Source organism: Cyrtonyx montezumae, unplaced genomic scaffold, assembly GCF_038088225.1.
Source record: "Cyrtonyx montezumae isolate F1298 unplaced genomic scaffold, pur_monq_1.0 scaffold_2, whole genome shotgun sequence".
Taxonomy (NCBI): domain Eukaryota; kingdom Metazoa; phylum Chordata; class Aves; order Galliformes; family Odontophoridae; genus Cyrtonyx; species Cyrtonyx montezumae.
The window spans coordinates 51,264,800-51,291,188 of record NW_027071936.1 but is presented as its reverse complement, the minus strand read 5'-3'; the positions used below and the strand labels follow the sequence as shown (position 1 = coordinate 51,291,188).

General features: G+C 40.8%; 1 protein-coding gene across 1 annotated transcript in view; it reads left to right on the top strand.

Annotated features, from left to right (window-relative positions):
• The first annotated feature begins 2,484 nt into the window (after positions 1 to 2,484).
• Positions 2,485 to 26,389, top strand: part of RBPJ (recombination signal binding protein for immunoglobulin kappa J region) — a 137,977-nt gene continuing 114,072 nt past the window's right edge. Inside the window, exon 1 of the mRNA XM_065735695.1 lies at positions 2,485 to 2,625. Within this exon, the coding sequence (XP_065591767.1) occupies positions 2,612 to 2,625 (14 nt within the window). The 5' untranslated portion in view covers positions 2,485 to 2,611. The remainder of the gene's footprint in view (positions 2,626 to 26,389) is intronic.

Genomic DNA, 26,389 nt, shown 5'->3' with positions numbered 1-26,389 from the left:
AAAGCTTCAGATTCTGTATCCTCTATCCATTTTGTTGATTTTTGGCTCATAAGATCAAGGCCTGACTAATAGAAAATTGCTGTAAATGTAGCTCGAGAACACAAGGCTGGTTTAATTTAGTCATAAATCGTTCACACATCAAGCTTACAGAAGAGAATAAGGTTTGGAATTAGCAAACCATATTGACAAAGTGTGATTTTTTTAAGTGAAGTGTTATCTTTCCATCATTAGCAAAATTATTCAGGGTGATGTGAAAGAATTTACATCTGGTTCTGGTTTCCACAGGTCATTGAGTGCACATCTCTTAGTAAGGCTCTTGACAAGGCAGATATGACATTCAGATAATGACTGCCTAGAAGAGAATAGGAAGTTTCTCTTGGCTTCAATCCTTTGGATTCAAAGAAGAGGTACAGATTAAGGTAAAGATATAATATTTCAATTGTGCCAATGGCTTTTGTGGAAAGACACTTTGTGATTCATTTGTGAACTGTTGCATCCTTTGTGACTTAACACAGAATATGATATGTAATTCTAAAAATGCCTCAGTCCATCCGATTTCATGTTCTGTTTCCAGCCAGTCACTTCACCTCACCCTTTGCCAGGAATCTTCTCATGATGATGCATTCTGTCTAAAGTTCTCGTTGTCTTTAAGTCTTAGAAGTGCAAAAGGTATTTCGTTTCTGTTAATTTTGGCTTTCCAAGATAAAAAGGGTTTGCATGCTACTCTGTTAAGATGAATGTGAATCATAAAGACCAAGCTGGTAGTTCTAGACTCTAATTACAGCCTAGGGGTTATTTATAATCTTCTGGACTATTCTTCCTATCTTAAGATTGTAGGTAGACAGCTCCACTTCTAGAGTAACCATGCTGCATGTTCTACCAGTAATGTAGAAATGCTTAGTTATGAACACAGTTTCCTTCTGAAGAAGTATTCACTATTGCATTGCTTAGGAAACTGGTTCCTGTGGCAGTTAACTACAGCAGGTATAATGCTCCTTACTATTTAATTCTTTCAGAATTCACTGATTCTGTCTCTTGCAGGTTTTCAGTTAAGTCAAGGGAAACTACTGCATACTTATAGTATAGGGACTCTTCTTTACTCATAGTCTGTCCAGGAATAGATACTGAGCTGGATCTTCAGATTTCTATTATCTGAAAATCTTCCGACATTTTCAATAAAATGTTCTTGATTCATAATCTTCTTTGCATATGAAGCACCTCATGAAATGCTACCTCTGCAGCATACAAGCATTATGGGAATATTTATGTTTGCTTTTGTTGATACTGAGTGAAAACAGAAGTTATACTCTTCAGACTAATGTGTTAGTTAATGTGTTGACTGTCCTGCTAACAAATTTCTCACTCAAAAGCATGGCAGGGGATTCCCCTTCAAACAACCTGCACGTTCCAAGTGTAATGGTACGATCTGATTCATATGGGTATTTCTGAGTTAAACGCTAGCTCTTACCTTGGAAGTCTTCTTTGTAATTCTGATGGATGCACTGTTCTGTATCACCACTGAAAGCATCACACTCTAGATACAAGTAATGAAGGTGGAACTACATCCAATTAAATCTGAAGAGAGTGGATATTTAGTTGCTCTGTAGTTGCTCCATGTATTGGAAGGGAATTTTTGCTGAGGAATGATGTGCACACAGGAAAGGACATGAGACTAATACCAGACTAAACTTCTGTGCTCTCCGGAGAGCACCAACACTGAGATCTTTTGGGTCACTGACTGGATTAATATATCCTACCAGGAGGCTCCATGCAGTCTGCAGTATATTTAAAGAAACAGAGGATCATGGTGAAGTCCCAGAATTTACTTGAGTACAGGCCAGTGTGATGAATGCACACATTATGTGTCCACTGTACAAATTAAAACTATAGAGCTGTGTTTGCTTTTCGCACTAAGGTTGGTGGGAAAGCAGTATAACCAGAAGTTACTGCTCAGTGACAGTATGGATGGAATGGGATTTTGAAGACGTTTGCACTGCCAAGGAGAGGTGAGCTGCCAGTCATGAGCTGGTATCTGGATGAGCTGGCCAGCCATGCTCCCTATCAGAGTATCTTTGGTAGGAGGGCTTTGGCAGCCTGAAGGCAGCCATGCAGTGGGGCATGCATGATAATCCCAACTTTCTCCACCCAGCAGAGCGAGAGCTACAGTCACATTTTTGCAAACTCCAGCAAACACAAGCAAAAGATCCAGGGCTGCTCAGCACTATCAGGAAAAGAACAGAGCCATCCCTCCACACACCTCAAACAGCCCAAACCATCACTGATATTCAGCTTAGTCAGTATTCTTATTTCTGTAAAGGAGTGATACTAACAATTGAAAGCCCTCTGTACAAGCTCTTTCCAAACACTCATCTCTCGTTTCCCTTGGTCTGGAAGTCATTTTAGATTTGCCAGCTGGGACTCAGCCCCTGGGCTGATTCCAGCACCTGAGCCTAGGTTTATGTCAGAGTGAGCTGGCTGCTCCCGTGGGACATTACGGCGTGCCCTGACGTAGGAGGTGCTCAGAAAGGTGCTGCTGGACCTCTGGAAGGAGACGGAAAGTGGCAGAGTCAAAGCTGAGTGGTGGCAGAGCAGTGATTTCCAGCTCCTTCAGATGTTTATTTCCTGGTGAGTGGTATGTTTAAGAATATTCTTAAAGTTTGTAATGGTAGCGAGAAATGGCTATTTACTTTTCCTGTTTCTTCTGTCGTGAATTTCAGAATATGTGAACTGTGACTAAGCATAGTCACCATAAGAACCCCCCTAAACAGAAACTAATTAACTGGATAATTGTCCAGTCCTGAAGGTCTGAATGTAGAATGAAACTTCTGTTTAGTGTTTTTCCAGTGTAAACGAATTGCTTTTTGATATAAAATACACGACCCCTTGGGATCCCTTGTATTTGTGTTGTTCTAAACATGGATGGCAGAGAGTTAAGAGGTGAGAAAAATTATCTCACACCGATGGTGAAAGAAAAAGTAAGACTGAATGGTTTATCTGCAGTTCTGGTCACAGCTTTCAGCTGAAGCCTATTTTATATTCAAAACTCACTCCAAACACTTGCTTTTTGCTAGTTTCTTGGTTATTTATCAATCTGACATAGATATGGGCTCATTATGTAATTTAGACATCTAAATCTGTCTTGAATAGGGAAAAGAAGGGATTTTCCCAGCCTAATAACACAGAATTTGACCCATCAAAGGTGTCTGCCATGAGGGACTAGGAAGCTCAACCATGAGAAACTAAGGAAGTGCAACACCAACATATGGAAGCTGCTTTTAACAGCAACACCAATTAAAGGCTATTAAACCTGGACTAGTGTCCTTTCATCACCTTTCCTCATCATGGTATCTTCTCTCAGAACTGACTCCTATGGCTCCTTTCAAGCACCTTTCACCTGATCAGCTTCTTGCAGAAGGTCCCCCCTAGCACAGTGTAAGTCTTGGTTCTAGAACTTTCAGAGACATTTGACTATATTTTTCAGATGAATTATTCAGACCAAAACATACTCCTTGGAGGCAGCTAGGCAATCCTTTCATGAAGGTCTTCAAAGCAGTACGTGTGCTTATAACCTATTATGCACAACCCATCACTTGGTATACCAGGAGGTCTAAATCTACAGCACCTAAATTCTTTCCCTGCCTGCTGTATTTGAAAGTAACCATAATTACTTCTGAAGTAAGAGAATGAGCCTCAGTGGGAATGATTCTCCTTCTTCTTTGCAGTCACTCCCCTTCTGCGGCCTGTTTACTCTCATACAGTTTACTGGGTAATTAGAGTAATTGCTTCTGAAAACAGATGGTCATACTTGGGCTTCGCCACCTGTGTTTCCTTAAGAGGATGGTTCCTCATTGTTACAGCTGGGACAGTAACTCCTCTGGTAACTTTCACATCTGGGCCTGGATAGACATGTTGCTAGTTTAGTCCTGTTTCTTACACTTCTCAAGATACAGCAGCCCTCTGGGCTGAGAGATACGTGGCATGTGAGAAAGGTAGTTAACTGCATACTGATCTACTTAACTAAGCTGTCACAGGTTTGCTGGGGTCGTGTTGAGAAAACATGCCTGGGAGTGAGATCTCATGGTGAATCGGCTTGCAGGTGGGTTACCTTGTGGGAAGCTTGCTGCTAGGCTTTTAGGTGGTCTTTCTGTTGGCTGCAGCTTCTCTCTAAGACACATCTGATTGGATCTGCAACCAGCATGGGAGTTCATGTAGAAGAGAGATTTTAAAAAGTGAGTGCAAGAGGTATCTTGAAATAACATGGATGAGAATTGGGTATATGCTCTAAGTGTATCATCTGACAGGACTTCCCACCTGCAGAAGGGCAAGAGAACCCAAACACATTTTCCCTCTATAATCTAGCCTGTACCTTAAAGGAACAGACCTATTTCAATGGGATGGATGTATGGAATGCAGTAATGGAAAATATAAGGTCAGCAGGCCTCTAGGGAATCTGACTTGCTATTTAGTAAATACATATTTTACAATTCCTTATAGAGCTGTGTTAACCCTGTGGTGACTTTACTGAGTTACAGTGTGTGTGGCTGCTTTGTGACAAAGGTTCTGAAGGCTGCCATTTTACAGTATTACATGATCTAAGCCCAGTTCAGAACTAAATAATACATATTTATTTAATTCCTCCTGGTAAAGAAGTCACTGTTACTGCACAGGCTGCCCTATTGTTTTCTTTAAGTAGAATACATTTTTCTCTTTGCCATAAATAAGTAATTACTGCATTTCTGCCATGATAAACAACTAGTCTGAAGCTCAAGATAAGTAACTTAAGTGCTTTCTGAAAACGTACTGTCACTGGCATTTAATCATCTATTTAAAGTTAGAAATGGGAACTTGAGAATCAGAGTGAATATGGGCCTTGTTAGTGGTGCGTTTCATTGTTGCATAAATCCAGTCTTCCCGTTGACCAGTAGATGGGGCAAGTGAACCTCCTTAGAGTTATGACCAAGCTTTCTCAGAATGCAAGGTTAAAATGTAGCCCTCGTTGGCTCTTAGTTCAAAAGTCTGGTTCGAACTCTCTTTACCTTTGTACTGCAAGGGTAAATTACGTACTTTGACGCAACTGGATTATTTTCTTTACAAACATGTGTCGTAAACAATTGTTCTATTCCTTGAAATTCTGAGATTTAAAATGATGTTCCTTTTTACACAGGGATAGAAACAAACCTTTTGAAAGTTTGTGAGGAGATATGGGAATGAGTGTTCCCTCCCCAAAACTAGCCAATAGTTAGGTGTTTACAACACTCACGAGGATGCAAATGATCCAAGTTTTAGTCCCTGGTAATCTTCCATGTGACTGTAGAGTGTAATAATTACAAGATCACCTTACCTGCTTACCTTAGGTCACCATCTCCAACCTTCTCCACCAAATGCTGTTGCCGCTTTAATAAATTTATCAGGATACTAGGTTTGCACAGCCTACATGAATGACCATGGTTGTTCATCCTAGACAACCTTTCTGCCCACGTTTCTAACTTCTCACCTTCTCAGACATGTAGGGGAAACCTTCAGCTGCTGGACATTGACTAGTTTAGCACAGGTATATCTATATGCCACCATCTGTTATAATCCAATTATGATATACAATTTTTTCTCTGGATGGGAGAAATTTCCTGGCTGAGGAATTCCTGGCTGGATTATCCATGACTTTGTGCATGTGTTCAAAGCTGCAGTGGAGATGGGTACTACTAATTATGGGAGGAGACAAGGCTGAACCTGATTTAAGCTGAGAGCAGCTTCTTTTGCAGACAGTGAAAGTAACCAAACTCTACAGAGGTCTAAAGTGGTAAGATTTTGTCTCTCCTTCAGTACATTGTACTGAATCTGGTCATTGTCCTAACCTTCTCTGTGTTTCTGAAGTGCAATTTCAGTTAACTTTTCCACATGTGACTTAAGGAGAAACTCAAGCACTCTTTCTTTTCAGCCTCATGATGCCCTCAGACTCTAGTACTGGCTCCTCCATGGTGAGAAGCCTGGCTCAGAGCAGGGCTCTCACAGCCAAATTCCTACAGCCTACTGCAGTCCTTCTTTTCCTTCTACCACCTTCCATTTGGTCCTACAGGAAAAATTCCTCTGACTTCTGCCATATCTACCTTTGCTTTTGAATGTTTTCATTGGATCAAAATTAAGTTCCTCTGTTTGTTTTCTGCTGGCATTTGCCTTTTGTTCACTGAGTGTATCTTGACCATCTCCTGTCATCTGATTACACCACTGTCCTCATGGTCTTCTAATTATTTCGCTCACGCCCAGCTCCTGGAGAAATCTTCTCCCAAGAAGATGAGCAGTGCTACTATTTGCTGAACACGCCCACTTTCACATTTTGCTCTCCCCTTGAGATTTAGTACTTCTCTTCATTTTCTGCCTTGCTGATGGAAAGAATTGTTTTATAAGTAACACGCTGCTCCCGTGGTAGTATAAAAGCATGGCTCAGACTGCATGGGCTCCTCAGGAACTCGGGCTGTGGCACAAATTGGCATGAGGCAGCTGGGAACACCTACAGCATGCAATGGTTTATAGCAAGCCAACTGCTCAGTGACATGTTGGCCTCTGAGGAAAGCTATGCATGCTGCTAGCCAGAGGTCTCTCACGAGGGCTGAGAGTCTGTCTGCTATTTGGCTCATCACAGACAGCAGATGTTCCCTGAGAAGGTGAAACATGCAATAAATGACCATATTTACTTGAGGCAAATCAAGACAAGGCAGCAGTTCAACCAAGTGTGTTTACTGCTGCAGGAATGCTTTTGTGCTGATGCAGCATTTTTCACCTGAAATCTTGGAACATTTTGAAAGCATTAACAAAAGTAAGCCAACACCAGTGTTTGCAGATCTATTGAGACAGATTTCTATTACCTACCTTGAATACCACCATCCATGTAGCCCACGCTGATTTTGGTAGTTGGCCATTTCCTTAGCTGCATGTCTACAGGTGGTGCTGAGCTTATGCTGATGCTGCTGTGTTGTGAGTGGGACCTGAGCAGGTTACTGTACAGATGGCTCAGGTAGGAGCATGTGAGGGGGTTGTCATTTCAGCACAGTGGCACAATTGTCCTGTTTTTAAGAGGTAAAAAAAATCTAAGACTTGAGCAGAAAGCTAAAGACAACCCACAGAGATGCATCTCTCTTTTCTTCTGCTTCTTCTGAGGGGTGAAAATTAATATTAAAAAAGATGAAACACTGAATAGATTATTGCAATTAAAAGTAAGTTCAGGCTAGTTTGTGTCATATCTATTGAATGTTCAACTAATGTCTAATGCAGAGAAATGTCGAGCCTTACAATAAGGAGAGAAGTTAAGTCTTCAAGTGCCTGCAGTTTTAGGCTTAATCTTATATGATCCTCATGGACCTGCAGATACGTTTGGATTCTCATTCTGAAGTTACTTGTCAGCCTTCAGGGGCATACAGAAGAGGACTGTATCTTTAGCCAACAGCGGAGTGTTAATGCAGTGATTTCAAATTGTTTTTCTAGTGCAGAACGTGCTGCCAAATAAATAGCACCTGGTTCTGGTTAGGTGCCAAGGGTTAGCAGTGAGATGGGAGCCAGCAGGGCTCCATTTCCCTCAATAGTTTTCTCCGCAGCCTTGGAGACTGACAGCTATGGGATGATAGGGGATAGCTTTTCTTCCCTGATCTACTGCCATATTTCTGGGGGATTGCTCCTCTGCGATGTTACTAGAGGGCCACCAGACCCTTTTTCTGCAACATGCAAAAGGGGCAATCTCTGAAAATTCAGTGTGATGGACAAGCAGCTCACGTCCTTCCAACTTTCTTACTTGTTTTACTGAGAAGCTCACACTGTTCCCTGCTCTTCTGCACAGCTCTCTAGTGGAAGTTTTCCGCAGCCATTTCCCCCAGATGACCTTGCTAGAACCCAAGAGAAACAAAAGGCCCTACTCACTTTCTGCTCTAAGTCCCTTAGCTACAAGATACATTTGGTCTGCAGAGAGGGTTTTTCCCCTCTTTCATTCTCTCTGCTCTCTGGTTGCCTACAATGACAGCCGTGTCTGTTTGGTTTGAGGGAAGCCTTGCATGCACTGTGACTGGCTCCTTCTGCTAATAATTTGTTCTCTGGAGCCTGTTGCCACATAATATAAATAAATTTCACTGTTTAGTACTTTCCCATTTTGCTGCTCAGCTGCTGGCAGGGAGCTGACAAACCCTGTTTCGTTTTTCAAATTTATATTTTTGCCCTTTGTATACGAGACAAAATCACAAGATGACATTAACAGAGATGCATTTCTGGCGCATCTTTTTTGGTTGTCTTCTACTGCAATTTAAATACTGCATAAAAAAAGAAAATGTGGATGCCATCCTGAAACAATATGCAGTTTGGTCCTGGGACAGAGTATAGACCTCATCCTGCTTCAAAAAACCTATCGGTACATGCTAACTGCATAGATTCTCTGTATGAAAATTGTTTTTCAGTTGTTCTGCCATGTAAACTCAATCTTATCATAAACAATCTTAATGTGGTCCATTCCATATGTAAATGTTGGTAGAATTACCAGGTTATATAGCACATCAGACCTAGCTGTTCTCTGTGGTAGCATGCATACCACTGCAACCTCAAGCTCAGCGAAGGGTAAATATTTAGAGTGACAGAGCCCAAACTGGGCTCTGTGCTGTTTTAACTAGATTGGTCCTGCCTAATTTAAAGCTGGCTTAGGCATTTCTCCACCACACCAGAATTGCTGCTGAGTACACATACCCCTCATTTAGTACGATGAAAGCCACAGTCATGTTTTTCGTGGTTCTGAGCCTGATGCTTAGAGCACTTGAGGTTGTTTTTACTGCATGGATGTGACTGCATGTGCATTTTAATATAGGGAAAAACAGACCATGATAAACTAATGAAGTCAGTAGAGTGGTTATGTTTGACTACTTTCTTGGAAATCTCCATCATCTCCATCTTCCTTGGAATTTGTAAAGGGAATCTGTCGGTCTAGGCAAAATTCTTTCTGCAAGTTTTTGAATCTTTTTATAGACTGAGTATGTTTTAAGAAATGCAATATATCCAGTGGTTTTTACTTTCTCTTCCACTGATTCCTAAGCAAAGAAGGACACCTTAATCCGTGTTGTAAAATATGACACATATTAGCCCTGTGCCATTTACATTTTATACCAAGTCTTGAAAAAAAATGACTTGAAGGAGGGGAAATTTGTCACCTCAGCATTGCAAATGATGTGAAACCAGAATGTCCTCCCACCACAGCATATGTTTGTGGTGGGTGGGTGGGGAAGATGCAGGGAAGAGGTGGTAGTATAAAAATACCTTGTAAAAACAAGTGTTTGGCTGGGTGAGTGGGTTTGTCACTTCATCCAGACTGGAGGGGGGAAACCAGACAGACAGGGGGCGGGTAGGGGGGAGGGGGAAAGAACTTCAGCAAGGTAAATAACACGACAAAGTGCCTCAGAAATAGCTTTCAGATAAATAGCAGGAGTAGATCAGATATTAGGCAACCAAGTGGCCTAGAAAGTTAAGAGGATAAAGTAAAAGCTGTTTAAATAGAACAACAAAGGTGGTGAGAGATGGCTTATGTGGCAAATCCAAAGTGGAAGCATACAGGTAGAAACTCCCACCTAAAGCACATGTGCTTGCCAGTAGGTGCTCTTCCTGCATTTTCATGAGCTGAGCATTACTTTTTTTCTAATTTATTGTTGTAATAATTCAAAAGTTCTAAATCAAATACAAACTGGGGGCTTTGTGTGGTAATATGTGCCTCTGCACAGAACATCTTCCTCTACATGCACTACACAGCCCTTAGTACGCACCCAGTATTGCACAAAGCAGAGCAGCCACCGGTGTGAGCACTTTTGCTGGCTGCAAAGGTGAAAGATGGCAGTTTGCCTTGTGATGCTAGGGGGTGTGCATGTGCTGTGGTGGGAGACTGGTGCTTCCCATGAGAATGCTGGGCTCTGGGCTAGGGCTGTGAGGGAGACAGCAGATGGGAGGACAGCACTGGTCCTCTGCAGATCAGGTGCCAGCTGTTAACACTGGGAGGGCTTTCTTCTTCCTATGTATGATATTTATAGCTTTTATTTGATTTTAATTGGCTTGCCTCCGCACCCATGAAACCACTGAGTCCAAGTAAGAGTGAATCTGTGTATGGAGAAGAAGATGTGGATAGAGCAGGCTGGTGAGGTACCCTTTGTCCAGCAATTTGCTATCTGGAAATATTTTATGGATGGCTTTGGATGCTTTCATCTGACTTAAAATTTGAAAGAGGGTTTAATGGTTCTCTCCGCAAAGAAGAGGTGCTTTGCTTATTTGGACAGAAGTTGACCACCTGCTTTCTCACTTATTTTGCTAGGAAATCTGTCGTTCTCCCACTCCAGTGGTGATTTTGCTGATTGTTATCATACCTCACAGCATTCTATCCCCTGTGCTGGTGGGTTTTAAGGGTGGCATGTGCTGTGGAAGTTGGCTGGTCCCCAGCCTGCAGTCTAGGACGGAAGATTCAGCTCTCGTCTCCTCTGACCTATACCATATTGCTGAAGTCTATTGCACAGTGGGGGACTTTCCACTAGTAGGTGTTCATACAAATTTTGCTGTATCTGGGGATCTTCATATGCTGGCATGCCGTCATTTCATACGTGCATTCCCCTGAAAAGCAATGGGTGTTTTCCCCCTTCAAAAAATTTCAGAGAAAACACACTAGCACATTTTTGGAGAAATTTTTCACGCTCCAGTCAGCAAACGGAAACCTCGAATACCTTTGGAGACTCTATCTGTGCAGCTGCGTTGTTGCTTTGTCCTCAAGGGCTGACTTAGAGTAGCTGAGGGGATTAGTAGTCTGAGTTCCCTGACTTCCATGCATGTAGTATTAATGAAATATTTTGCTGGAAATTTAGCTTTTACATTTCAGATTTGTTTCGTTGTACCAGTTGGTGGACTGAAACTGCCATCACAGCAGCTGTCTGAATATCAAGTAACGCAACATGCCTTGATGCCTTGTCATATTTCTGTGTTTGCTCACAGCTTGAACAGTCCCGAGCATTGTGTTGCTATTTTTTTTATGAAGCTCAGAGTTAGTGAAATAGAGAGGATCTTTTTTTCCTCCACTTTCTCACAAATCCACTCAAAATCTCATGCCTTTTCCCTATGCCTTCCACAGGTTTAATGATTCACCCTTTGTGGTACAAGTGCTTAGGGGCACTCGCATCATGGTAAGAAATGCACTGCTACTTCATCAGTGCTTCTGCATTCATGTCTTACTGAAAATACTGAATATATTATGTTGTAATATCTGAAGAGTGGATGCTATAATAATGAAAGATACATAAAGTTGGTCTAGATCTTTTTTTTGCTGGAAGGTATTATACCTATGACTTAAAGCTTCATGGAAATTGTGAAATGGTACTTGTGGTAGAAGTCTGGGAGTTTCTTATACATAGCATGTAACTTATGATGAAAAAAATAGAGAAAGAGTTTAATTACAGGGTATTTAATAACCCCAGAGTTAGGATGATCTTTGAGACATACAAGGCCAAGATCTGAGTTCTCAGGGTGAAGTAGAAGGAACAGGAATACAAATTAGTCTCTGTGGTGTTGTAGCAAGTGTCATAACTGCTGGGCTTTTGAGTGCTCAGGAGGGTACATGAGTGTGTTTTCTTTATGTGAAGACTATTAGAGTCTTCCTTTGATTCTCAAAGTCTTTGACTTTTTTTTTTTTTTCCATCTGGGATGGAAACTGCTTTTTTCATTTGTTTGTTTTTGCAAAATGGAAATCTTGTTTCAGAAGCAGTTAGAATAATAGAAGTTGTAGGTGTGTTAATGTGGGACAAAGAAGAAAATTTGTTGTTTAACTGGCTCTGTCCAAGAGGAAAGTCTGAGCTTGATTTACAAGTAAGCCAAAAATATATTTTCTTTGTACAACAGATCAAGATTTAACATATTCTCCTTCTTCCTTGGGAGCTGCAAAGAATTCAGTCCAACTTGATCAAAACCTTGATCTCCTTTAGCAGATAGCACCTGGACTTTGGCTACCTTGAAGCAGACAACCTGCAAGTGGCAACAGCATTTTAAAGAAAGGATGTCAGAGTGTCAGTGAGCAGCTTGGTTTTCTCACTTGTCATCGTTATTTGTTTCTCTCCTGGCCGAACCACCAGCAGCAGGTTAGGGATGACACAAACTAGCAACAAATCACGAGGTGGATGACAGAGCATGTGACAATGCCCTGGCTGTGGTGCAAACATTTGAGCTACGTTTCGAAAGCCTGGGTTTGTGTTCAGCAGGGTTCATGAGTGGAAAATAAAAGTCTTTGAGGATAACAATCAACAAGCTTGGTCTCATCAGTGTCTGCCCTTCAGAGAAGAGGCTGGAGCAGATCCCATCAAGCTGTGATTTGGTTCAGTGCACCAGGGAAGGTTCCTAGAAGCATTCCCCCAGCTTCTTCACACTGTGCACTGAGGGGAAAAAAACAACATTTGGCAATTTGTTGTCAATATTTGTATAACTCCTGATGCCACTAAAACTGCATATGCAGGCTTTAAACTAACAAAAACAAAACCATGGCCAAGCTGGAAAGCTGGATTTGTTTCCACGCACAATTAGGTTTATTTGTTTAGGTCTCATTTTATTTGCTTTCAGATGACTCAGATAGGAGTATTGCAATCCTTTCAAAGTGAAGTAGTGTTCTGTGTATTTTGGGCATTGCGCTCAGCCAAATGTGGAAAAAATTGGCTGTTCAATAGTATTTTCCTATCCAGAGGTTTTTCAAACTTTTGAGAGGAACTGAAGGAATGTCCCTTCCACGCCAGGCTTTTTTTATTTTTTTTATTTTTTTTCCCCTTCGTAGCTTCTCTCCACATCATTGTTAAAGAGCACAGGAATTTTAAAACACTCCTCCATTGTGCAACTGTTAGCAACTGCCCTTACTAATTGCTTTAGCATTATGTTGCATGCTTAAATTCTCACCGGTGTCATCCGTAACGTGTTGCTGTGAGCACCTTTTAACCCATTCCAATAGGAATATATGCACAGTGTACTGCTCAGAATCTCCCAGCTTGCTTGACCAGCTCTGGTTCTGCTGAAAATGATTTCCTGCATATACAAATGGATATTTACATTTTGGCCTGTTGCCAAGCTGTCTGCTGGGAGTTAGCCACTAAGGGCAGATTATTTTCCAGTAGACATGCTTGCATGCTATTGGTGTTAAGAGAATTGTCTCAAGTCTCAGTACAGTAGTGTGGCGTGGATTTTTTTTTTATTTTATTTCTCCCCTTCAGACCCTGTAACAAATAAATGAAGGTAAAAATGCAGGGCTTTTCTGTCTCTTCTCCTGTCCTAAGTGGGCACGAGGCAGTAGTTTGCAACTAGTGCATTCTGCATAACTCTGTTTTGGGGGAGGTTTTTTGCTTTATTTTCCTTTTGTTTTCTTCTCCTGATGATTTTCCTTCTGGAAATGCCTCCTCTGGTGATGTTTCAGAAAATGTAGACAATATGAATAAATCTGCATTTATTCCTATTTATACAAAACATAAAGGTTAAATGATTTCCTGCACTCACCAGAAGTATGCATCTGATTTATGGCTTTTTTTAATGCTCTTCCCACTCACGCTCATAAAAGAAATATATTACAAAAGCTAATAGACAATCTATTTTAAAGTTTGCCTTGATAAAACCAAACTGGAACTTTTTTCAGTCTTAAATGTCAGTTCTAAAAATCTGAATGTTTTTCTAATCAAGAACAATAAACGTGGAAAGTGTCTCCATGGAACAGAGCCGTGGCTCAGCACGCTGCTGGCCCAGGGCTGCACACCAGGGCAGATGGAGTCGGCACATCACGTAGCCCTCTCTGTGCAATAGCTTGCTCTGCAGGACTGTTTTGACCCCAGGAGGGATTGAACAATGCTTCAGATATCTGATTTGTTCTTTTATTTTACTTTTTAGAGGATAGGAGCCCAAAATATACCTAGGACAAATTAGCGGATTGAAAAGGGATGTAAATTTTCAAATACAGTATAGAAAGGAGAAATAACATAGATTTCCAAGCCTGACTTAAACACTAAAAGAAGTCATAAGGTGGACAAATAGACTGGGAGGTGCCTAGAGATTCATTCCAGGCCTGTGATCCTTTGCTTCCCTCCCTCTTGCTTTGGAGAACTAAGGCTGTCAAAATGGATGAAATCCATTTTGTGGTATCAATTTATAACACTTTTAGGCTTATTTTTACCATGGATTGGCTCCCTAAGTTGTTATGTACAGCTAAGCAACAAGACAGAGGTTTATTGGTGTGCTATATATACTTTGGCCTTATACCACATATTGAGCTAGATAGCCAGGCTGGTGTTGATTTCAATCTAAGATGGTTTTACCCCTTCCTTCCTGCAGATGTATAGTTGTGTGTAGGCAGATACTCACTGATGTCTGGCAAGTAACTCAGATATTGAAGACTTGTGGGCTGATCACCACTTCCTGATGTGCATTACAGGTGAGCCTGCAAGGGGAAGGAGACCCCGAGGAGGAAAGTTAGGAGAAAAGGACTTTAAGGTTTAAAAGCATCAACCTTAGATCTATGAGGGCAGAGGCAGAACATGGAAGGAATTCAAATGGTACTCTTTTCCCAGATGATGAGTGACCTGGAAAAGTTCAGCAGCAGTTAAATCTTACAGCAGTGCCAAGTATAGATAAAATGGTGCACACATTAGTCTTCTGTTATCCCGTTCTCGTGCTTTTCTTTTACTTGAGGCAGAATATTTTTTTTTAAATCTAATTGCATGCTTCTTTCCTACTTTAGGGCAAAGTAAAGTTGCTTACCTTGAAGCACCTCTTTAGGAGTTGTGGATTGGAGGGTTTTAAGTGGTTTGGATGACACATGCACACTTTTCATCTGTTAGAAAGTTGCATCTTAGCTAGGATGGGGAGAGAGTGGCTACCAGCCACGGAAAAGTAACTTAGGTCACCCGAAGAGTGAATGTATTGTAATCAGTAACAACAGTGTCAAAGCTGGGAAACGTAAGAGGAAAGAGAGATGGAGTAAGGTGAACCACCAGTGATGCTCTGAGGGCATGAGAGCATGGCAGTAGCCAGGAAGGCTCTGAGAGCTCAGAGGATACCTTGTCGTGGTGTCCTTTGACACTGGATTTTTCTCTGTATCTGAGACTTATTGTACATAATATGACAGACTCATAATGTAGAGAATAAATGTCGGCCTGTTTTGACCTACAGCTGCTACTGTCCAAAAAACTGCTTTTTCCCTCCACTAATGCAAATCAGACTTTCATCCAAAAATCAGTTATATTGGTAACTCCTCTGATTGCTTCTTTATGATGTTTCACCTTCCACAGTCAGTCTTTATTACCTTATTCTGTTCATTTTAAGCAGGACCTTTGATCCAGCTATGAATAACTACTTTGTTATGGCGATACATGTTTACTTCCTCATTGCCGGATTTCATAAAGTTGTCATCTTTGAACTTTGTAGTCTTCAACAAAGTAAAATTTGTCAGATGTATTCATTCCAGCAAATTTTGGTATGTGGGTTTTATTATTATTATTATTCACTTCCTATGTGTGTAGCTATGCGGTTGTTCACCGGCAGATATGAGTTCCCTCTGCTTGCACTCTGAGCTGTGACTGCAGGGTGCAGAGCCCAGCTGAAAAACATGCAGCTGTGGCTTAACACTTCTCCAGCATGGTTGCACAGCTTCCATGCAGCCTGCAGTGCTGAAACATCTGTCTGCAGTGTACCTTGTAACAAACCCTGCATGAGTCAGGGTAGTGGCTTCCTAGGTAGAGGACTGTTAGTATGCAGTCAGGGAGCACATAGAAGATACCTGTCTATGCCATGGATGGTGCAAGCTTGAGTTAGAAGCTCTGTGGAGATTAATGACTTGTGACCTCAGTATGCCATATGTGCAGGCAAAGTGTAAAAGATCATTTTGGAAATAATGAACAAGGCACAAGTGTAAGTAAACTTGCAGGTTGTGAGATCGTAGGGTTGCAACTTGAGACAAACCTTCAGATATAGATGAGAAGAAGATGGTATAGTACAGGAGAGGACATCCTGTCCTGACGTTCTGAACTGACATATGCAACAGAACTGCTGGATAATGGTCTGATTCATGGTATTTTCCCTTTCTTCTCCCCATGACTCTGTATCAGAAAGGTAGAGATGGGGGCTGAAATACTGTGAAAGTAAGTGGCACCCATGGTATTATGTTATCTGGCACTCATGCAAAGAAAAGACAGTGTGCTGGAGAGCAGTACAGATTTGTGGTACAAAACATACTATGAGGAGGAGAGTTTGAGAAAGATAAAGCTCTATGCTGATTTCTGGCTATACTTGGCTGAGCTCTCACTTCCAGGTGAAAGGGAGAAATCCCTGTGCACAGACATCAAGACAAAAATCTGTTTTTTTTTTTTTGTTTTTTTTTGTGTCCTGCTTTCATTTACCCCTTGCTGACTCTGTGACTAAGGGTTTCTCTTTCTTATTCTATCTCCTGCTTCCTCTGCTTCCCACTTTATTTCTTGTTCTCAAACATCCCACTGAGGATCTGTGCAGCATCTCCAAACTGCTGCCAGGAGCTGCAGTGCTCATTGGGAGTGGGTACTGTGGGTGGGGTTGGGATACAGTTGAAACCAGCAATCCTAGGCTAGTACTCATTTCTGTCTCTCTCCAGCCTGTCTGCTCTACAAACAGCCATCTCTAAACACTACTGAGTACTGCTCCTGCATCTGCCTTAAACACCTGTACATTCGTAAAGGGCCTTTTTAAAAAATTATTATTTTTTTTTCCTAGAGGGGTATGTCTGACAGTTTTGCGTTGCTCTTGGGAGTTAGGTATGCTCTCACAAGCTCACTATGTGTCATGAAGTCAGCCATACCAAGAGGTGTTGTTCCCAAACTAGATCTTTACTGCTGGGTCTCCAGTCACAGTCAGATGATGCCTGCTGATCTCATGATGGACCATGGCCTCTGATATGGCCATTTCTGACAAAACAGCTGCTCTGAAAACACTCTTCCCATCCAACCAGTTTCCACCTAAAGGCTGAAGCCCAGCTGCCTGCAATGAAATGTACTGCTTGCATAGTAACTGCTTCACATAAGGTCATTCACAGAAATAAATGAAAGTCATGCTGGTAGCTGTCAATGGTTTAAAGCAGATCTAAGAGCTGTTCTGCTCAGCTAAAGTGGTGCCAGCATGCTTTTGTTGTCTGACAGGCTGCTGGCAAGAGCTCCCCTTTTGGGTATTTTTTATGGTGGTGCTGCTTAATACTTTTGGGATGCAGCGATGGCTGGCAGGTCCCTGGGGCCAGTGCACGGGGGCTCCTCGTGAGACAGCAGGGCAGGGCCTGGCAGCCACAGCCAGGATGAGGAAGCTCCAGGGTGCTGCCAGAGACAGTTAGGGCTGGCAGGGCTCTCAGGGTCTCACCAGCAGTAGCATGCACAGGCCACAGACCTCCAGCTGTACACACCTGCTTGCTCCGTGCAGATCCTGCTCCAAATGGAGACCTTCCCTGTCTTCTCCAGTTCATAAACCTGAAACTTAATAAAATACCAGATCTTAATGCTTCTGCCAGAAGAGAGTGACTGCTGCAGTCTGGTCTTTTTCCTGGATAGCTAGAGATGCTTTACAAATGGTGATGTCCCTTGAGTGCAGCCAGACAAAATCATCATCTGGCCAGACAGTAAACGAGACCATTTGTTAAAGGTGAGCACAAGACCTAAGCATCAGCTTGGACTTTGGACCATAATCAAAATATTTATTCCCATTTAAATAAAATCCCGTAAACCAGAGTAATTTTAAAAATCAGCAGAGTTCCTTTAAATGGAATTGTTTTCTTAAGAGCACGTAAGGCTAAACTGGTTAAAGTGGCTCTTGACAAAAAGGCCTGTGATGGTGGCTAGATGAGCTGGAGGACCTTGTGGTGGCTGTTCTGTCCTCCTACAGCTGGGCTATAGATGTCATGACTCTAGGTGAAATCAAGAACTGCAAGTTCTCAGTGTCTGAAAAGTCACTCCCTGAGTGACATTACTCACTCCACAGAGAAGCCAACATCTGTGAACAAGTAAAATAATCTCAAAGGGAAGTTTCTGGAAGAAAAGCAGGAACTGGGGGTAACCTGTTGCTAAACAACCAATGAGGAAAAGATAACATGATAAAGAATGGCTTCAGTCTGTTTCAGAGGCCCAACTCTTCCTCTGTGCTCATAGCATTATTCTTCATTTGTGCAGTGTTTTCCACCCAAGCATCAATGCTGCTTTAGAAAAAAACTATATGGTTGGTGAAATATTTTGTATTAGCTTTCCAGACAGAAGAGTGAAAGGATATGCATTTGTCATACATAAATGATGTCACTTTGGGAAGGGATTAATGAGTTTTGGGCTACAAGATAATTAATGTCTGCCAACCCTGAGGGTTTGATTAAACAATCAAGTACCAAGTGACATCTTTGCCACATGACACTTCTTTGGAAACTGTAAGCACCAGAACAGCATTTCGGTGTATACTTTGGCTAATGTGGAGCCACCACTCCTCCTCAGGGCTGAATTTGTCATGACTCCTGGATGGTGAGGAATCCTGAGTCTCTTGAAATAGGTTGGGTTTTTTTGGAGTGAAATAAGAAGATACAAGCAAGGGATTAATACATTTTTAGGTAGAATTCCTTCATTAAGGAATTGAAACGGATACAAAATAATGGTAGTGCTCAGACAATGGGCTATGTGGACCAGAAGGAATATTTTTGCATTTCACAATCAGCCATGAGTGAGAAATTATCTCTTTTTTTTTTTTTTTTTTGGTGGGTGTTTAAATTCTGTAACTATTGCTGACACCAATGAATCTCCTTACACTGAAGAAAAGGCACTATAAAGAACAAGGAGTAGCCATCTGAGACTGAAGGGTTATGAGATTATGAGGAAAGACAAGGAGCAAAAAATGAAAGGAGATAAAGGTGACACGAAAAGAGTGACAAAAACATGGGAGAAAAGCAGAGAAGGCAACTGCTGGAAAGTTAATTGGGGTGTTATTCCAACATACTTAAAATTTCTCAGCCTGCCATGTGAGTCCTACTCTGTCAATAACCCTATCTCACCTTCCACTTTTGAAAGGTCATGTCTGTACTGATCCTCAAATGTCTTCTGCCATTATTTCCAAGGGCTGTGATTATCAATAAAAACCTGGGCATTAAAGCTTTGGTAGACCGATGAATACAGCAGATGAAAAAATAGAGAACTATTTAAATATAAGTATTTGAATGTAGTCACAATTCTGCCATGGAGCATAAAGGGGAATTCATTTTATTTTAAAAGTAAAGGGGGTACAGTTGTTATTATATGCTTTTTAATTTTATTTTATATGTTTGTTTGTTCACTCCTTTTTGAAAGAGTCCCACAAACTTTTATTATGTTCTGTTTTTTCTATGTACAAAGATGAGTTTTTGTCCTGCTCTGTGACCTCAGGACTATTAATGACATCACAGTCGTGGTGCTTTGTTGCTGCCTAAGTGTTCCAATTGGAGCAAAGTTTATTGAGTAAATGAAACAGTAACTATGAAAATAGTAAAGGATGGAATATCCCCTAAACTCTGCTGAACTTTTTATATTCCAAAGAAGGGCGAAGAGAGGAAGATATGTAAAATCTAATTTGATTTTTTTTTCTGTTAGATTTTGTTTTAAAACTAACCATTAGAAGATTCAATAGTTTGTTTTTTTCAGTTCCTAAATTTCTTTTGGATGGAGCTAAGCTTTTACAATGCAGATCTTCTACTAGCTATAATGTTTGGTTGGTGTTAGAAAACTTCCTGCTTTCATTCCTCAAACTCTCATTCACTTCTGTCAGCCAAAATGCACGAGAAACATGGTTTGGGTATGAGGGATAGTTTCCCTAAAAGATGTATTTATAATGTTGCCCCATCATTCAGGATTTATTTCCTTCTTTTTTCACATACTGCAGCAGAAATTGTCTCTAATTTTGGTGATTTTGAACGAAAATCATTGTGTTGATATGTTGTGGGAAACATAAATTTTCTTCCATCAAAAGCCATAGTTAATTGAACAAATAAATGATAAAATTGTCCCAGTCTCAGCTTTCATCTAATTGTTTTATTAATAATTACGCTATCTGACATCTCTGCTTTTTGTTTGTCCTGAGTGTTTGTGTGTTTCTTAGTTTTCTAGCCTAGAGCATGGGATTGGAAAAGTGATTTTTTTTTTTCTGGAATAAATCTAGAATTTCTGTGTGTTATAGAGGAAGTATATATATTCTCTCCCTAAGTAAACGTACTTGTGCTGAAAAAGAAATAACAGCAAGCAACAGGTATCTTTCTTCAGCTCTCTCTGCATTTTATGTCCCTGTACCAGTCACTTTCCCATTATGTTGCATTGGTCACTAGAAGTCTGCTTTGTAGTTCTTGGATCAGCTTCCTGTTGCAGCAGTTTATGGCATCTCCAGCATGACTTCAGGAAGTAAGATGAAGTTCAAAGTCCCACCATTTGCTGGAGGTAGACAGAGTATAACAATATTTCCTGAGGTTTTCTTTAACTAAACAAAGGCTAAAATCAATGTTGAGAGTTCGCAGAAGAAGTCATTCTTGCAAGAGCTTCCCATTAAAGCTTCCAATTAAAGTTCTTGTAAGATGATAGCTATGATTGAATTTTATTCTTTTTTGCTTGGTATGAGACACAGCAACACATTGGAGGAAGCGATGGTGCTGCTTTGTTGGCAGTGATGTCCTGTGCTGTTCAAAGAACAGTGAGACACTTGTGGCACCTGCAGGGGGAGAATATAAAAGCTCACCTGAAGAACCACAGCTTTTTTGCTTCCTCTTATGATTGCTGTCAGCGCTGATGTGGACATTTGAAAGAGTAGCTTGGATGTAATCAAAAAGAAAAGGCAGGTGTTTAGGTACTTGCATGGGGAGCTAGTCTTATTGTTGCTGTGCCAGAATGAGTTATCATATCGTGGCTTTTTGTAGAGAAAAGAAAGTGATCATTTGGTTTTTGGAGTCTGATTTCTGTTCAGGGGTGAAAATTTCTGCCTTTGGCTATCTTGTCACAAGAAGAAACAATGTGCCAATATACTAAGCTTTGTAGGAGTCTCTGTGATCATATCTAGGTAGCGTACTAGAGATCAGTGAATCATTTTAAATTATTAGAATTCTTAAATAGGAAGGAATCTTGGAGTACTGATATTTCTCTTCTGTACTTTCCCAATAAAATGTACACTTGCCTTAGTAAAACATAAGTGCAGTACACATTGCCAGAATATTTAGGAGAGCTGAACTTTATGGAGTCAACCAGGTATTTGTTCTACACATATGGCAGATCTGAGGTGTATCTGTTCTTTCACTGTTAAACACATTCCCAGATTTCACAAACAGAAAGACTCACCCGACCAGTAATATTCTCAGTGGAGAGCAGACAGTGGGATCTGATGCTGCACAGCCTAGTGACTATTAACTGTTACTGCTGGCAACAGTGTATGTGGGATTTATAGGTGGATGGCCTACCCATAGCTTTGGGAATTCATTCTTCTCATGCTTTATTAATAAACTGTCTTGCTCTTGCTGAAAGGATTTATAGTAGTATGGATTGTTATTGTTGGTACACTGAAGAGCCTGCAGACTTTTGAAAAGGACCCTCATCTTTTATTAAGTGACAGAGAAGAGAGTGTATGGTGAGCTGGGGTGGAAACTAAAGCACTGGAGCATACCACATCTGGCTTTTCTGGTGAGGTGTCTTGTGCCCTTTGCTGGAACATTTCCTGCCCAGCATTTAAAAGAAAGCGTTCTGGTCTAAATTGACCTTGTGTCTGAGCAAACCTGGCCATTCCTATGTTAAATGTTAAACCATTTTTGAATATATAAATAAAGGAGCAGATAGCAGATTGCTATTAAAGCAACATTCATTTCTTTTCATACTCCTTTAAAACTGTGGACCTTGGGATACAGATATTCAGTGAATACATAGCTTATTTCATTCCTGTTTGGTATTACACATCAAAGGCAAGTTACTGAGTCAGTGTTCTAGTCATTTTTTCCTTAGCTGTTGATTATTCCTTGATCGGTTGATTTTGGAAGCTTTTATTATTTACTTTACGATCACAATCTGGAAGTAGCTCTTGCATTCCAAACTGGTCTCAGACTGTCTTGTGTCTGTAAACTGGCACCTTGTTTTGGTTTGTTCATCAGATTGATAAGTTTTGTCAAAGTTCCTCTTGTGCAGCATTTCACCACTACCCTATTGTGCCCCTCTTCTAGGAGCACTGGAATATAAGAAATGGACAATTCACAACTTACTCTTTGTCTACTGAAATACTAAAGAATATGCTACAGAAAATATTTCAACTTCTTTTTTAAAGATCTGAGGTCCTAGCCAGCCTTACTTTGCTAGGACTTGGCTCATAAGATAAGACCCAGATTTTTCAGGCTGACTTCAAGTGGCTTATGTTGGTGCTTTGTTTTTAAACAGTTCAGTATGTTTTACTTTATTGATGTGTTGCAACCAAGTATACTAAGTGTTCATCACAGAGTGACCAGAGACCTGGGACAGAGGGTCAGGAAGAGCAGATGCGGCTTTACAGGTGCAGGTTAGAAGTTCATTTGAGTGGGAGGGGAATTAGTTGTATCTGTTTCAATGGAACACAGCAAAATAAGAGAGGGGCAGCAAGTTACAAATGTCTTCAGAATGCCTTGCATCTAAATGATGCTGCTTTATCTGAAGAGTTGATTTTTTGCTATTCTGAATTTCCAGAAGGCACAGAAAGCATTAATCTGAAACGTGAAACCAGGCCCAAGTTCCTAAGTCCCACTAAAATAGCAGTGTTGTTTCATTTTCCAGCTGAGTAATTACTCCTCCGAGCCAGTGAGAAGGAGGGGCTTGGAATGTCACTTGGAAATGACTTCCCCCACACACACCTCCACAATTTTTTAAAGACTTTCCATGCTATGAAGTCAGTGCTTAAATCCAAAGAGCACACAAAAGGTGATTAGTATACAATCTGCAAGAGAAGTATCTCTTCAGAACTGCTAGGAGACCGTTTTAAGAAAAAAAATAAAGGAAAGAATCACAGAATCATAGAATGGTTTGGCTCAGAAGGGACCTTAAAGACCATCTAGTTCCAACCCTCCTGCTGTGGGCACAGTTTCCCCCCTCCAGATCAGGTTGCCCAGGGCTCCATCCAGCCTGGTCTTGAATGCCTCTAGGGATGGGACATCCACAGCTCTCTGGGCAGCTTTTGTCAGTGCCTCGGAACCCTCCAAGTAAAGTATTTGCTCCCAACATCTAATCTAAATCTCCCTTCTTTTATTTTAAAACCATCCTCCCTCATCTTATTACTGTCTGTTTAAAAATTCAATCTCAGTCCTTCTTACAAGCCCCCTAAAGTACTGAAAGGCTGCAATGAAATCTCCCCAGAGCCATCTCTTCTCCAGGATGAATGAGCACGGCTCCCTCGTCCTTTTTTTATAAGAAGTGACTGAAACCAATTTACATTCCAAGTTGTCAAAAACATGAACATACATCCAAGGTCCATTCTAGCTTTTCTGTACCACTAGAATAGCAGAAAATTGTCCCATTCGTTTGCGTCAGATACAGTTTGTCAGTTTTGTTTTTTTATTCTTAAGATGTTCCATCATAAAAGGACAAGATACTATCCAATACTGGGAGACCTTACATTTCATAATGTACTAAAAAGACCTTGAGTATTTAGGGTACTCATTTGTGTAATCTAATAAAAAGCTCTCCTTCAACTTTTCCTTTTTTTTTTTTTAATCTTCCTTTTCTGGTTACTATTACTGTCACCGCCTAGGTACTTGTTCCTGGGCTTCTTTCCTCCTCAGTATTGAATTTACCTATCTACGGGACTAGTATGACTATCACTACACTGTGCAAATGCTTTCTTCAAAACTTAGCTAAATGCCTACTAGATTTCATGTCATTTCATGTACATTGCTCATTTACAAATCATGCTTAAGGTAGAGTTCTAGGAAGATGTTTGGAGTGTGCTGAAGACAAGGACTATGATGTGATGAAAGGCTTTGCTGCATTGTGGTTGTGTTTTCCCAGAGGATAAAGCAGCTGCAGAAGCTTATTGATAAGTGTTCATTTTCATTTATGTGGTTTAACCCACTGAATGCTTGAGCAGATTTTCGAACTGTCTTCCAGAGCCTCTGGAAGAGCATGTTCATGGTGGTCTGAATTGATGAGAAAGAGGACAGAGGAAATTTGTTATTCCTTAAAGGTTGTTTATCAACAGCAAACAATAGAATTGGAAATTCTAGGTTTCCAACCAAATTAGATTGGAAAAGACCTCTAAGATCATCTAGTCCAACTGTTCACCTACCACCAATATTGCTCACTAAATCATGTTCCTTTACACTTTTTTTAAACACCTCTAGGGACGGTGACTCCACCCACCTGCCTGGGCAGCCTGTTCCCATCGGTGCCTGACCACTCTTTTGAAGAGGTTTTAACTAGTATTGCACCAGGGAAGTTCAGGTTGAACTTGATGCCCTTCTCTCTTGTCCTCTCAGAAACAGATCACTACAGATGGGATTAGTTGCAAGTGAATTAGTCTGAAGTTGTAAAATCGAGGCTCCCTGCTCCTGACATGGAGTGGATTGATCTTCACAAAGGAGTGAGGAATAAGCTTCCCAGCAGATCTGGGGAGGAAGCTGATTCTCTTTGGGCATCCACACCTAGCAGAACATCAGTCAGTGCCCTGATGTGCCATATAACTTTGACAGCTCATCTGGTTTCTAGTATATTTTCAGGCATTTAAAATCTTTTTCCTCAATCTTGCCTAAGCTCAGCTTGTACCATACTTCATGTAAGAATTGATTTCATGTAGATACTCTGCCTTTTCAAAAATAGTAATAGCTATAGCTGTCGAGATTAAGCATCACTTGCACTGTTATCAGTTATACCTCAACCACCTGGGAGTATTCAACAGTGATCTTGTGCAGCTGCTAAAAAAGATGAAGGATAACACCTGGGACCCCATGAGTGAAGGCTTGTACAAAATATGCCATTAACTATTATTCAGAGCTTTGCTTCAAACAAGACATCCTAGGTACCATAGTGCAGGATCTCCTCTTTATGTACGTAGTATTTTGTGTCTTATTGTACTCCTGCATATGGCTGCATATGAGAGTATTGGGCTTTTCTGTGTGTTAGTGATGGGTTGAGCAGCAATAAAGACAGTCTCTATTCAGTGTCCCGATGTGAACTCTGACTGCAAGGCCTTCAGAAAACTGGCAATTGTATGCTGTTGGCACGTTATGGTTACTGCTTTTTAAATAGTTTTGCCCAGGAATGAGATGGCAATTGCAGAGATCTTCAGGGGATAGTGTTTCCTTCCTGAGTGGAAAAACTACTTATTTTCCAAGGAGCTTGGTAGGTGAATCTGACTGAAGTACTGGCTGTTTCCACCTTTGGCAGGAAAACTTGTTCTTCACCAATACTGAAATCCATACAACTGTTTTGTAGTTTATGACTCTATTTTTTTCCCCACTTTTCTTGAGCTTTGCCATACGTATATGAGATTGCGTCATTTGGAAATCACAAAAAAAAGTGAATAGTATCTGCTGAAGGATGGAGCCCTTTTTCCCGTGAACTTAATCCCACCAGTACCAAATATTAACAACTCTTTGCAGATTCCTGGGAGTGAGTCTAACATTGTAGTTGAATTCTTTGGCTTGATGAGCTGATTTAGGTACTGAAGTAACTATGCAGGTAGTAGTTGTGCTATACTTTTTAGAAAGTAATTTCTGTCTGTCTGATTCATTGGTTGTGAGCCATTTCTGAACCATTATGTATTATTATCAGTGTGGGTAGTTTGGAATTTACATGTTATTGACAACTGACATCACATAGTTAGGTGCTGATTAAGACATTAATGAATGTTCTGTTCCTGTAAGGTGAGTAAACGTTCCAGTGAAGATGTTCTTTTTAGAGCCAGACCTGTTTGATAAGAAAACTTTGAAGCACTGAGAAAGCAATGGGAAAGGGAAAAGCACAGGCTTGATAATGTCCTGATCAAACCAGAAAAATGGTATACTGGTTTCACTCCATCAGCCACTCTTAGGCATTCAATCATATCTGTAAGATCTGAAGGGCATGTACCTTGTTCAGTGCTTTCTCTGACCACTTCCAGTGCAAACCTTCTGGTATGATCTTCCTGTTGGTCTCCTGTCATTAGCAGATTCTGATGTCAAGTGGCTGTGCAGATGCAATCTTGCCATCTTCTATTTTCTATCTATTCACTCTTTGATTTATTCTCACAGAGAAAAAATTCTTCTGACAATAAACATGAGAAATAGCGTCCTGGACAAGGCTGGTCAGTCCTTACTCAATATAACTTGACAACTTTTAGTACTTCATATGCTACAACTTATCTGCAGGGTGAGGCAGGGTTGGGGGGAATTACTTTTTGTATG